The 15,216-nt window shown below is 40.3% G+C and overlaps 1 protein-coding gene across 1 annotated transcript; it reads left to right on the top strand.

Annotated features, from left to right (window-relative positions):
- The first annotated feature begins 475 nt into the window (after positions 1–475).
- Positions 476–14,651, top strand: LOC108430215 (solute carrier family 22 member 7-like). Its single transcript, XM_017702551.1, has 9 exons — positions 476–955; positions 1,068–1,171; positions 3,508–3,662; positions 3,761–3,929; positions 9,729–9,852; positions 10,001–10,110; positions 10,320–10,534; positions 10,791–10,899; positions 14,189–14,651. The coding sequence occupies exons 1-9, from the start codon at positions 575–577 to the stop codon at positions 14,424–14,426; spliced, it is 1,605 nt and encodes a 534-aa protein (XP_017558040.1). The 5' UTR covers positions 476–574; the 3' UTR covers positions 14,427–14,651.
- Positions 14,652–15,216: the final 565 nt, after the last annotated feature.

The raw sequence follows: 15,216 nt of genomic DNA on the forward strand, positions 1-15,216 counted from the left end.
TTTGATAGTTTCACATTTCATAACACCAACATGGTCTCCATCAAATTCCAAAAGGTTTTAGACCATTTTTGTCTCTTTGCCCTTGAAAATTAAGTGAACTGAGTTGTAGAGACTTTACAAGTAAGCATCAAAGATTCTGAAATGTCTGTAGATCCTTCATTTTTGTATTTTGTGTGGAGGAACATCTCAGTCTTAAATTGGGGCCATAGGTATGAAAGTATTAGACACTAAAAAATAATCTTATCCAAACTTACCAAACAAAATGCATTAAGTGCACATTTTGTGTACATTTAAAAGCACATTTTCCTCAAAAACATTCTGACTTGACATGGAATCACACGGAACCAAACAACTACCAAACCGGCTGTTTGTGCAGTAGTAAGTTAATCTGTGACCAAGATGGACCATAAGATTTCACCATCACCCTGTTAAATATTCCCAAGATTTGTAGTGTTAACAATGAAGGAACGTGCAATAGATTAGATACAAGCAATGAGAGGAAAGCAGCGGGACTCTAATTCGTCACAGTCCAGGTGAGGTGGTCTGGCAAGACATTTTACAGAAGCAAGCAAAGATGAAGTTTGAGGATATTCTCTCAGAGATCAATGGTTTTGGAACCTTCCAGAAGACTTTGCTGTTAAACAATTTCATAGGCCGCTTTGGCCTTGCTTGCCACTTCATCCTGAATATCTTTATTAACGTCATTCCATCTCACCACTGTGACTTCAACGCTCTGGATGCTGATGGTGTTTTTGGGAATCTGACTTATGAGCAGAGATTGACTGTCAGTATTCCACAACGTGAAGATGGAACCTTTGACTCCTGCCTCATGTTCTCAGAACCTCAATTTGACCTGCTGAAGAACATGTCCAGTCCTACAGAACCTCCTGTGGTCCCGTGCCAGAATGGATGGATATATGATAACAGCACATTCACCAGCTCTCTGGCCACTCAGGTAACCCTGCCATTCCATGAAGTCCTCACTTTTAACTGATTTGGATTTGGAAAATTGTACAAAACTGGCTTAATTATCTCTCTGTCTCACACTTTATCTAACTCTCTCTCAGTGGGATCTGGTATGTGAGAAGGCCGGGATGAATAAAGCTGTGGTGACCATCTTCTTCCTTGGGGTGATGTTTGGAGCGACTATGTTTGGGAGCCTAAGCGCTACGTATGTACAATAAGATTTATTCTTAATAAAATTGCGCATTTACAATAACATATTATTGGTGAACCTATACTTGTTTTCCCAGCTCTGCCAAATCAGATGTAATTCTTTGACTGATTATCAAGCTTGTAACATGCTGAATCAAATGATCAAGGAGCAGGAACAGCATTAAACATTAAACGGACCTTCAGGTTGCCTTTTGGTGGGTGTCAAGTCATGCGTGTTTACATATTAACGTCAATCGCACAGACTCAAAAAGAAGGTCTGGCTCGATGATCAGGTCTCAAATGCAAAATCAAAGTACACAATGTACATGATGAAGATATGATGACAATAGCAGATCATTTATCTCAGAAGAAATGTCTGTTACCAAGTTTTGACTGAGCTCTCCTTGAATGATTTCTCAATGGTCTCACAAACCTCAGATATATCTTATTGTTTCAGCCCAAAGACAAACGACATAACCAAGTGTTCTTCTGCACATTACATGCAATTGCGCACTACCACCAGAGAGGTCTCCAAATCCCCAAATCTTATGTAGTGTGGCTTTAGAATGAAACATAATAACGATAAATTCTAAAGCCTCTCAATATCCATGTAAAATGTCATCTTAACTATTATTTGGACAGAATTTTACAAAGGGAGGTGGGGTAAAGTACCTACCTAGCTGTCTTCATGGAATGCAGTGTGTCATTAGCATTGTTATTACAGCCTACAGTCAACATCTCTGCAAGAAACGTTTTTCTGTCGTTTCATGTGGTTTGTATTTGATGGTAACCTGATTAAATTTTAACCACAAGCATCACAATTTCCTCATACTGGCTTGTTTACAACAAAACAGCTTGTATAGAATAAGCAGCCTCCTGTATTAGTCACTGTGATAATGGACCACAACATTAAGGTTGTGACGTTGATGTGAAAGGACACCGCATGACCTTTGGGTCATGATTCTGCTGCAAGTATTGCTCTTTTATTGAAACACTGGCAGAAAGGCACATGCATAATGTGGAACTCACGGGGGAGGTCATCATTAGCCATAAGCTTCCTTTCTCTGGCAGCCATTGCATCTGACTAACTGACCCCACACCCTGACACAGTAGCCCAAACAACACATATATGAAACCTAAACTAGGGCACCAAAAACATAAACAACAATAAATAGACCCTTTTTAAAGGGGCAAGCACCTTCCATGAGCCTCTTCACATGGCCCTCTACATTGTCATGCCTCCAGAGCCTCTTCAACAGCATGAGCCAGTAGTGCGACGCTACAAAATATTGTAGTGATACATCATAAATAATGATGAGGCCAAGTGTAACTGAACTTGCGCTTTATTTTTATAAGCTTAGTAGTCCAGTGGGCGGTGCCTCACCTATATGCAGAAAAGCAGGGGGCAGCTTTGCTTTAGTAATCAAGGGGTTTTGATTATGGAATGGTTTTGGAAAAATTGATGCAGTTACAGTTATGTATCATAGGGATGGTTTGAGAGATTTAAATTTGTCTTAAAATGCTTCTTGTGTGCATTTACACAAGAATTATGCAGATAATCTCTGTCCTGATACTTAAAATGCATGAAGCAAGTAAATGGGTTCTTAAGATAGGACTACATATCAGGTTAACTCAGGCCACAGAGAACACAAGTAAATGACGTGTTCTCCACAGGATATTCTTGGACATTTATTGACATGATAACATTTATTTTATCATTATTATTGACATTTATTTATTGATAATTTGCACAGGATTACTACAAGGAGATTCACCCGAAAAAGGCCCCGAATATTCTGTTTTAACTCCTGTTAGGATGATGCAATCTGAACCAAAATTTCGTTATATACCTTGACGTATGTGTAATCAATTGCATTACATGCGATGCTGGAAGTGATCTACGTTTTCTGCCAGACACATGTTCACGTGGCGCTCCTTGTTCCTGAATGTTCCTTGCCTGAACAACATTCCATGCCTGAACAATGGCGCCCATCTCATTGCTCCGACTCAGAGGCATCCCACCTTGTTTGAAGCTCCAGCTGAGGAGAACATCGTACATTGTTTCGTTCAGATTGCTTCGTCCTAGCGAGAGTTATTACAGAATATTCAGGGCCTCTTTCAAGTGAATCTTCCTGTATAAGCTGGTGTTGTTTCTATGGTTCATTTAACGTTAGGAAGAATCCACCAAAATCTTTCCTGGAGAATGCAGTCCATAAAACGCCTGATATGGTGTATTTGAACACTTTTTATAATTACATTACTCCACCTCCACGTGTAAAATGTACCCCATCCGAATAGTGCTATCGTAAACGGAATGCTACTTGACTGATCTCACATCTGTTTGTGGTTCAGATTTGGTCGTAAGAAGATGCTCCTGGTGTCGTACATCTCAGCGATGGGCTTTGCATTGGTCAGCGTCTTCTCTTCCTCCTTCACCATGTTTGCAGTGTTGAGATTCTTCACTGGGTTGAGCATCACTGGCATCGTCATCATCTCCACTATACTCAGTACGGACCTCATTTGAAACACCCCAAACAGTTTTTCTATTAATATAATTCAAATTTAGTTTATGAATGTATAAAAATGTAAAAATGTCTCCTACCAGATGTGGAGTGGGTAGACATTGAGCACAGGAAGCTGGTGGGTGTGATTGACAGCATGTCATGGAGTTTTGCAACAATGTGCTTCTGTCCGATTGCCTACTGGATTAGAGAGTGGAGATGGCTGACTGTCGCTGTGACTTTACCAATCAGCATTTCCATCATCTCCTGGTGGTGAGTGTAATACTAGGCCAAACACTGTGTTCTGAATTTTTACTGTAGTAAAGAAACAGAACAGAAGGTTTGCTAACTTCCTTTTATTGTATTGCTAACATTGAACTGCTAATTGGCACCAACTCATTGATTCAAGGATGGGAATTGAATCAATATGGGAATTTTAAGGGAAAGATGGGGTCAGTCTTAAGGAATTTCTGTTGTACCTCCTCCTCCTGAGGGGTCCTGACAATCAAGACCTTGTTCTATGAAGAATCTGACTCTACCTCTGAGAACCTGTAGCTCCCTACTGATGCTGTCCCATTGATTTGACACCCCTGTGGCCACTGTTGTGAAGAAATGTATTGTTGTGTAATGTATTTAGTCACACCTGTCACTTGTCATATATGAGCTGTTTCTAATCTTCACATGAGTCCAGCTATAAAACTGTGCCTTTTCATTGCTTTATGGGATGGCTAGGTGTCTGGTACATACGGCTAGCCCCCTTGTTTGGGACCGGGTTTGGCTTCTTCAGTTAGTTTGCTTCCCCCATCCAGCCAATTTCACTCTCTTGTCTCTGGGGTCCAGCAGCTCCTTGATCCTATGCAAGCTGTATCCCATTATCATTGCTCACCTTCCTTTGGGGCTTGAATGGACAAACAGAGGGATGTTTATCTACTACAATGACTACATTTACATTGTCATATCAGATGCTGTTATTGAGAGGAACATACCAAACAAGAAAGCAGTTCCATGAACAAGAGCTCTAGAGCTTGATGTAAATCTTGAAAGCATTATGAGCAGTTTGCTTTTTTTAAGTAGGTAAACAATAAAACAAAGAGCAAAGAACTTGTGAAGTAAAACAACACCATGATTCAGAAATCAAATGAAAGTGAAAAAGTGCAGAATGTGTTAACCTAGGAATTGCCTAGCAAATTGAATCTTCAGACCCTGGTAGAAGGAACTAAGTGACTGTGTATTATGGAGTCTGAGGGACAAGGAGACAAAAAGAAAAACCTTACCGTCATGTCTAGATTTCAGGGAAGGACATGTCAAGATCCCAGAAGTTGAAGACATCTGGGTAGAGGCAGTGAGTCCTTTATAGCCTGGAATGTGAGAACCACCGCATTGTATCTGATTATTGCTTCTACAGTAAGCCAGTGAAGTGGTCTCAGTCACCTGGCAGAACTATGGAAGGTTATGGACCAGACAAGCTTCAATATTCTGAATATTCTGAAGAGGAGAAATTAGGGAAGGCCTGCATGGAGGGGCTTGCAATAGCCAAGTCTGAAGATGGCTAGACCTTGAGCAAGATGTTAGGCAGTCTCTGCAGTCAGGTAGTTTCATATTCTTGTAATGTTGTGAAGTGGTTCAGAGTTTATTAGTGAATTTGCTGATTTTTTAGCAGCAGTAACTCTTTCCTCTGATAGGATCGTTATTGCAGGCGACTTCAATATTCATTTTGAAAAGGATCAGGACCCACTAAAAATTGCTTTTAAATCAATTATAGATGCTCTAGGCCTCAATCAAAATATTATAGGCCCCACTCACCGATGTAGCCATACATTAGACTTAGTTCTGACAATGGGTATTGAAGCAGAGAATATAGTCAGTTTTTCACAAAATGACTCAATATCCGACCATTATTTAATCATGTTTGAAGTTGTTCTTAGTCAAGAAATCCTTCAGCCTCCCCGCTACAGTAACAAGCGTAAAATAACAACCTCAACAGCCAATTCGTTTATAAATAACCTCCCAGACTTAAACAGCTCCTCTCCGTCTAATGAAATAGATCTCGAACGCATAACTGAACATTTTCAATCTGTGCTCCGCTTTAACCTAGATAGTGTTGCGCCGATGAAAATAAAACCGATCAGGGATAAAAAGCTAGCCCCGTGGTATAATGACCACATGCGCACATTAAAACAAACAGCTCGTAACTTTGAACGTAAATGGCGACTCACTAAACTAGAATCCTTCCGACTTGAGTGGCAGCATAGTATGACGAACTATAAAAAAGCGCTAATTAAAACTAAATCACAGTACATCTCAGCTCTCATTGAAAAAAACAGAGACAACCCAAGATTTCTGTTCAGTACTGTGGCTAAACTTACTAAAAATCAAAAACAAACTAGCTCCGTTATCCCTGACACCATTAATAGTAACGATTTCATGAAGTTCTTAGATGATAAAATTAATAATATTAGACTAGAAATTCAGTGTCACTCACATAACATACCTATAGACATAGATGAATGCTGCACCAGCTCTGAGCCACACCTAGAGAATTTTATCCCAGTTATAGAAAAGGATTTGCTTAATATAATTAGCTCATTAAAATCGACGTCATGCTTATTAGATCCTGTACCTACACAGCTATTTAAACAGGCACTGCCTAAGGTTGGGAACTCATTACTAGATATAGTCAATTCATCTCTCAGCTTGGGCTATGTACCTAATTCTCTCAAATTGGCAGTCATTAAGCCCATCATAAAAAAGCCAAATCTGGATCCCTGTGAGCTGGCTAATTATAGACCGATTTCCAATCTCCCCTTCATAGCCAAAATTCTTGAAAAAATAGTGTTTAAGCAGCTGTGCTCTTATTTACAAAACAATAGCATTCATGAAGTTTTCCAATCAGGATTCAGACAAAATCACAGCACAGAAACCGCCTTGCTAAGAGTAACAAATGACCTACTTTCTGCACTCGATAGGGGCAGCACTGCCATTCTTGTGCTCCTTGATCTCAGTGCTGCCTTTGACACTATAGATCACGCTATTTTGCTCAACAGATTAGAAAATCTTATAGGAATTAAAGGATCCGCCCTCACCTGGTTCAAATCCTATCTTAGTGATCGCTACCAGTGTGTTCATTTAAAGAATAAATGCTCTTATCAGTCTAGAGTTAAATATGGTGTCCCACAAGGGTCAATTCTGGGCCCAATACTCTTTACACTCTACATGCTACCGCTGGGTAAAATAATCCGTAGGCACGGTATTAACTTTCACTGTTATGCAGACGACACCCAACTTTACATATCAGCTAAACCCAATGAGGACCTCTGTCTAAACCAAATAACTGACTGTATTAGAGAAATAAGAAAGTGGATGACACTTAATTTTCTCCTACTAAATTCAGATAAAACTGAGGTCCTCCTACTAGGTCCCAAACTTGATAAAATCGATAATATTGTAGTAGAAATAGATGGTCACCTAATCATACCAGGTAAAACGGTGCGAAACTTAGGAGTCATTTTTGACTCAGTTCTTTCATTCGATGTGCATATATGCAGCATAGTTAAAACCGCATTCTTCCATCTACGTAATATAGCTAAACTCCGCAACATACTCTCTCATGCAGATGCTGAGAAGCTGGTGCATGCATTCATAACCTCTAGACTGGACTACTGCAATGCTTTGTTGGCTGGAAGTTCATGTAAATCTTTGAATAAGCTCCAGCTGGTTCAAAATGCAGCTGCTAGGGTGCTCACCAGAGCTAGAAAATTTGATCATATTACACCAATCCTCTCATCCCTACATTGGTTACCTGTTAAATTCCGTATAGACTATAAAATACTCCTTTTGACGTATAAATCTCTTAAAGGGCTGGCCCCGCAATATCTGGCGGAACTCCTTATCCCTTATAACCCGCCACGTACACTCCGCTCGCAAGAGGCCGGCTTATTATCAGTCCCGCGTATTAGAAAAAACAACGCATTAGGTAAAGCTTTCTCTTATAAAGCTCCGCAACTTTGGAATAATCTCCCTATTAATATACGGGACTCAGACACACTCTCAGTCTTTAAATCCAGACTCAAAACATTTCTTTTTGAACAAGCTTTTAGATAAATTTATCATAGCGGTTCTCTCTAGCTGTAGCCTGCAGCTATTCTACTATTGTCCAGTGCACACAAACTTAGTCTGTACTGTTGGTCTCCCTTTAACGATTTCTCTTACAGCTCACACACCAAACACAAACCCTGTTCTAATCATTATCTTTCTCTTTTTCCCCTCATGTCCTGAGCTGCTGTCTGGAGGTGTCCATCCAGAGTCCCTGTGCTTTTTCACAGGCGTGCCCCGCTCTTCAGCATAGTATAAAACCATTCTAACCTCTTTTTCTTCCCTCCCACTCTGTTCTCTCTCTCTGTCTCTCTCGCATGCGTCGAGATGTTCGGTTGGCCTGTCTGGAGGTGCCGATTCGTGTTTGCAGCACTCTGGAATCGGCCCTGTCCCGCTCAACAGAGATTAACACAACCCTTCTAACCTATCTTTCTTCCCTCCCACTCCGTTCTCTCTCTCTATCTCTCTCACATGTGTCGAGATGCCCCGTTGGCCTGTCTGGAGGTGCCCCATTCGTGGTTCCAGCGTTCCAGCCATCTTCTTGCACTCTCTTTGTACTGTTGTTCTTGTTTCTGTTCTGTTTCTTCTGTGCGGGTCGACCCACGGGGGTTGGGTTCCTCGGACTGAGCCTTGGTCCCTTCTAAGGTTTCTTCCTCTTAAAGGGAGTTTTTCCTTACCACTGTAGTCACCACAAAGTTGGCTTCACTGTGGTGATGCTCATAAGAGGCGTGGACCTGTTTTTCTGTAAAGCTGCTTTGTGACAACCTTGTTGTAAAAAGCGCTATATAAATAAACTTGAATTGAATTGAATTGAAGTGGGAATCCGCAGAACCTGGTGGTAAGTGTTATGCGATCAGAAAAAAATGAATTTCTTGTTGGATCATGGAGGGACAGTTAAGGAGTAGTCATAAAGTGGTCAAGTATAGAGGAGTGATTTGCGGGTATATAAGTCCTGTCTTGTCCAGATTACATTTCAAGTGGTGATTGTTTTGCTTGACTCACTGCAACTCCTCGTTTCTCCACCTATCTTTTTCATGTATAGTCTCTACTTCTCTCCTAAATATTGTGTTTTATACCTTTTATTTCCTGTTAAAAAGTTATTGTCTGTCTGGGCCTCCTCAACCATGTTCACCTATCAACCATATTTGCATTTCAGCATAGAGGTACCCCTTCAGCTCTCAGTTCCATTCCTCCAGATGAGGTTTGCTTTAAGGACCTTCAGTGCTGGCAACACCTCCTAAGGGACAAGACAAACTGTGCAGATTTAATATCAAGTGGTGGGTCTCCACTCACAAAGAGATATCAGAAGGAGAGTCCGATATTTGCTATAACATGTTGGAGGTGGTTGGTGGAAACAGGAAGTACAACTAAGGGTCAACAGCATAGTAGTGATTTTGTCAACTGACGAACAAAAGTGTACCAATAACTGACCCCTGAGGAACTCTATTGGTGATGCTCCAGGATACTTGGTAGAATCAATCATGAAGATGGGATCAGAGCCAAGTCAGGTGATGCCCATGTTTGAAAATTAGCATCTGGGGGTTCACAGTGTCAAGGGCAGTGGACAGACCAAGAGCATGAAGATGTAAGTTTCTCTCTGCCTTGGATTCTGTTAAGTGTCCTGGTTTGTTTCCAGGCTTGTTGGTGTTCCAAGCCAGAAGTGCTCAGAGACCCTTCCTACAGTACCCAAAACTCTCCTCATTCTGGAACCATATCATTAGGAACATTTAGAGGGAAGATCATGCCTAAAATTCTTCTACCAAGTTGTCAGAGTTGTCTACAGTCCTACAATTTCTTCTAATACCACAACCATCTGTTGAAGGTGTTGCCTGAACAAGGAAGTCTTTCAATTCTAATTGCAATTCTTCAAACCTTGATTACAAGGCTCTCTTCTCCAAACTGGCATTTGTATGTGTAATTATAAATCAATGTTTATATAGAGCATAACCAAGTATTCAATAATAAAAAATTCTCTTGTAGGTGGATTCCAGAGTCTGCACGGTGGCTAATAGCTAATGGGAAGGTAGAAGAAGCTCATTATTATCTTCGGAAATGCGCTATCATGAACCGCAGAGAGGAATTCATCTCCCACATCAAACCTGAGGTAGGAGAGAGTGGCCATGAGCAAGCTTTAATCACCTGGAAATTCATTGAGGAATCACTGCAACCAACAGGATTTCTTATTTAACTTCTCATATTTTAGCCGGTTTGAACAGTAAACCTGAACATGTCATCTTTCTCTTTCACTGTAGGTGCTCTCCAGTATCGTGGGCACAGATGGAGAAAACAGGAAGTACTCATATCTGGATCTGGTGAGGACTCCTAAGATGAGACGACTGGCCCTAATGACTGGCCTCACCTGGTGTGTGGTGAAACTCTCCCTACAATTTAGGATTTTTATAAAGAAATCTTTGTGAAATTTAAAATTTCTTTTCAATATTAATCCAATCCAGTTGTGAACTGTCATGGGTCAAATTTAATGCGCTCTCACTTATCAGCAAAATAATCATCTTTTCTCACTCCTTCAGTCACTTTAGAATTACATGTTGCATTTTCTTTTTCCATCGCTAGGTTTTGTGTTGCTACCGTTGCCTATGGAATTGGATTCAGTATTGGAAGTCTTGGTCTGAACCTGTACCTCACTCAGTTTGTGTATGGAGCCATCGAGATTCCTTCTAAACTCGGTGTGTACTACCTGCTCGACCGGATCGGCAGACGGACCACAGTGGTTGGAGCTCTGCTACTGGCTGGTTTTAGTCTCATGATTAACATATTCATTCCCAAAGGTGAGGTACTCAGCTGTTACTCAATGACTGATAGTTTTAAAAAAATGGACAGTAGCATGAACTTTTGCACAAACATAGTCATTAAATAGCTGTTAAATTTCTTCTAATCAAAGCCTTTAGTAGCGTTATTATAAATGATTCACTTAAGTGGATTTGTCCTGATGGGGCGTTTCCTTAGAAATTCAAAGAAATAAATGGTTACTTAATCGTTAGTAGATCTTTTGGAAGGTACCAGTGCTTTCTGTATGTCTCACAGATCAGACAGTGGTTCGGACGGTCATAGCCGTGCTGGGTCGAGGCTTCTCGGGTGCCTCCTTTATGACAACAATATTGTACAGCTCTGAACTGTACCCAACTGTTCTCAGGTAAGAAACCAGCTTCACGGTGAAACACTACATGGTCAATATTAGGTGGACCATATATGCTCGATGAACATTCCAAAACCATAGGCAGTAATATGGAATTGGCCCCCCTGCGCTGCTATTATAGCCAGTGATTTACCTCCATTAGTGAGGTTGGACAAAAGTGTTGGATGAAGTTAATGTCAATGTCCAAACCAAACCATTTCTTTATAGAGCTTATTCTGTGCCTGTGAGCATAATCATGCTGTAACAGGAAAGTGTCTTCCCCAAAATGGCGGCAAAAAAATGGTACATCTTGGCTGTAGCATACAAAACATTCATTGGAACTTGGGGTCCAAACCAGCCCCAGATCATTATCCCTCCTCCACCAAACTTTACTGCACTATGCATTCAGGCAGACAATCTTCTTTTTGCATCCACCACACCCAGATGGTGAAGTGTGATTCATCACTAGAGAATGTGTTTCCACTGCTCCAGAAAACAAGGTGTGCTTTACACCACTCCAGCCAACGCTTGGCATTGGGCAGGGTGATCTTATGTCAAGGCTTGTGTGTGCCAGCTTTGCCATAGAAACCCATGAATTAGCATGGGTTATCATTTTGTGCTGAGCTGATGTTGCTCCTAGACTTTTCTCCTTCACAATAACAGCACTTACAGCTGACAGGGTGAGCCCTAGCAGTGCACACACTGGATGAACTGAAAAGGTTGGAAAGGGGCAAGCTGTGATGCTTGTTGAAGATTACTGGGCTCTTTGTATGACCCATTGTACTGCCAGTGTGTGTAAATAGCTGTGTCGTTGATTCTTTGCAGTTGCAAGCAATGCATGTAGCTGATATAGCTAAACTCACTAATTAGAAGAGATGTCCATGAAATGTCTTCAAAAGAAACATCAATGCATTTTTATTCACTATTTTAAAATCAGCACACAGTATGTAGCAATTATGCTCATTAGATAAACTTAATTGAGAACCTCAATTAATGGTGGTGTGATCAGTTAATTAACCTAAGTGTTACTGAGCTCTGCTAAAGCCTGAGTAGACTGATAAATCAATGTGATGATCAGTTATTAATCTCAGTGTTACTGAGCTCTGCTAAAGCCTGAGTAGACTGATAAATCAATGTGATGATCAGTTATTAATCTCAGTGTTACTGAGCTCTGCTAAAGCCTGAGTAGACTGATAAATCAATGTGATGATCGGTTATTAATCTCAGTGTTACTGAGCTCTGCTAAAGCCTGAGTAGACTGATAAATCAATGTGATGATCAGTTATTAATCTCAGTGTTACTGAGCTCTGCTAATGCCTGAGTAGACTGATAAATCAATGTAATGATCAGTTATTAACCTCAGTGTTACTGAGCTCTGCTAAAGCCTGAGTAGACTGATAAATCAATGTGATGATCAGTTATTAATCTCAGTGTTACTGAGCTCTGCTAAAGCCTGAGTAGACTGATAAATCAATGTGATGATCGGTTATTAATCTCAGTGTTACTGAGCTCTGCTAAAGCCTGAGTAGACTGATAAATCAATGTGATGATCAGTTATTAATCTCAGTGTTACTGAGCTCTGCTAAAGCCTGAGTAGACTGATAAATCAATGTGATCAGTTATTAATCTCAGTGTTACTGAGCTCTGCTAAAGCCTGAGTAGACTGATAAATCAATGTGATGATCAGTTATTAATCTCAGCGTTACTGAGCTCTGCTAAAGTCTGAGTAGACTGATAAATCAATGTCATGATCAGTTATTAATCTCAGTGTTACTGAGCTCTGCTAAAGCCTGAGTAGACTGATAAATCAATGTGATGATCAGTTATTAATCTCAGTGTTACTGAGCTCTGCTAAAGCCTGAGTAGACTGATAAATCAATGTGATGATCAGTTATTAATCTCAGCGTTACTGAGCTCTGCTAAAGACTGAGTAGACTGATAAATCAATGTGATGATCAGTTATTAATCTCAGCGTTACTGAGCTCTGCTAAAGCCTGAGTAGACTGATAAATCAATGTGATGATCGGTTATTAATCTCAGTGTTACTGAGCTCTACTGAAGACAAAAAAATGTTTTTAGAAGTTAATTTTAATTATTTTAATTAATTCAATTACTTTTTTACATTTTGTAACTGAATATGTTAGTGAATATGTTTAGGACAGTATATTTAGTATTCAGCCATCACTACTTTTTCAAAGTATTTTGCCCCACCCTGTTTATATAGCGCATATTTTGTCAGGAAATATCTGTCCAATATTGCTGAGACATGGTTACAAGGTCTGCCTGCTTCCAATTACACAAACCCTTGAACCTATGAACTGGAAAAACACCCGTACATGTGACATGGTTAGTCAGGTAAGCCAGTTAGTCTTTAACAAGTGCCACATAATCACTACAAACACTGTTTTTTTGGCTGGACTACAGAAATAATCAGAAACTGGAGCTGCCACATTTGGGGCCCATTTCATCCACACAGCTAAGGTTTAATAACAAAGATCTCATGCAGATTCATGCAGACTTACAGAGAAGGTGCCTTGCAAAGAACATTTAGTAAATGCAAATCATTTTAATGAAAGACAAAACAAAAAAAGGTCCTTTAGTGGTCATGTTTTTTAAGATGGGCCGCAGTACTGTAGACTTCAGCTTTCATACTGATCAACCCTGTTTCACAGTAGCCATTACATGTTATTTCGTGGAGGTTCCTGAGGTTTTGCACTTCTTTAGTAATACAGATGGGGTTTATTTTGATGTAAATGTGAATTATTAACCAGAAGAAAACTGTTTTTAGTTCTTCAAAGGTTACCAAGCAAATCAACGTGCTTTTACTGTGTTGCTGTTTTATTTATTGCACACAGTTTTTTCCTTCCAAGAGAGCTACAGTCGCGCTGTTCATTGTATCTCGGCACGACTGTCTTTGTGGAGTGGTGTGAATTCACAGCAGGGGGTTCTTCACCCTCCTCTTTTCACCCCTCATTGCTCACTAGCAGCTCAACACTGACACATTGCGCACACTTTGGTCCCATTTACACCTGGTTTAAAGCACCTTGAGAATCAGGAATATATTTGGATGGAGAATAAGGGTCACTTAATCTTAATCTTAAAAATAGTCACTTTCTATTCCACTGGCAGAATGGCCACTAGGGGGCTGCAGACAGAGGCTACACAACTGAATTGACCAATTAGCTCATTAGCAGGCTTTCATGAGTTGAATTCAGAGACCAGATGAGAGAAAACAATAATCTCCGCTGAGCTGCAGCCTGGAAGGAACCCAGTCTGACACCCCTGCCTTATTGCCTTTGCCTTACAGGCAGAACGGGATGGGCTACAACTCCTTCTTGGCTCGACTGGGCGTGTCTGTGGCTCCTCTGATCCTCCTGCTGGACGATGTGTGGGGTCACCTGTCCCAAGTGATTCTGTGTTCTGTGGCGTTGTTTGCTGGTTTGGTCGCCTATCAGCTGCCTGAGACCCGAAACAGGTGTCTGCCTGAGACTATAGAGGACATTGAGGGAACGAAGCAAAAGCTCAGTGATATCATTTCAGAGTGATCATTTGGGGACTTTTTTCATTTAATGTTTATTTCAAAGGATTTTAAGAGAATAAGATCAACATTGATATGGGATTTTTACCCTGCAATATGGACCTGTCATGCTTAATACATCACTGTTTGAAATCAAATCAAAATCAAATCAATCACGGGTGCGAAGGTAAGTGCAAATCGTAGGTGTGTGTGGACCCTTTGTAGGACTTAAATACAAAAAGTAATACATGCAGAATGTGGTTTTACATCGTCTTCCTGAAATAATCAAGGCCTTCCCTGAAAAAGACGTCGTCTGAATGGCAGCATATGTTGCCAAAATATGTATTTATCATTCAGCATTCATTTTCCACCTCACCTCAGTCCATTTTAAATGAGCACAGGCCCAGAGAAGGTGGCAGCGTTTCTGGATCCTCTTTATTTATACAATATATGGTTTCTTCTTTGCATTTAAGAGTTTTAATTCGTATTTATGGATGCAGTGATGAACTGTTTTCACAGTGTTTTCAGAAGTGTTTATTTCATTTTTAATTCTGAAAGACTCAGCCTCTCAGCCCTTTTTATACCCAGTCACTGTTACTGACTTGTTTTTTTACAAGCATTACACAACTTTACCAGCCTTTTGTTGCCCCCGTCCCAACTTTTTTGGAACATGTTTTTGGCATCAAATTCAAAATGGGCACATATTTTCAAAAAACATAAACATTTCTGTGGCAACATTTGCTATGTTGTCTTTGCACTGTTTTCATTAAATATAAGGTTTAAATAATTTGCACATCATTGCATTTTGCTGTTATTTA

This window comes from Pygocentrus nattereri, chromosome 10 (genome assembly GCF_015220715.1).
Source record: "Pygocentrus nattereri isolate fPygNat1 chromosome 10, fPygNat1.pri, whole genome shotgun sequence".
NCBI lineage: Eukaryota > Metazoa > Chordata > Actinopteri > Characiformes > Serrasalmidae > Pygocentrus > Pygocentrus nattereri.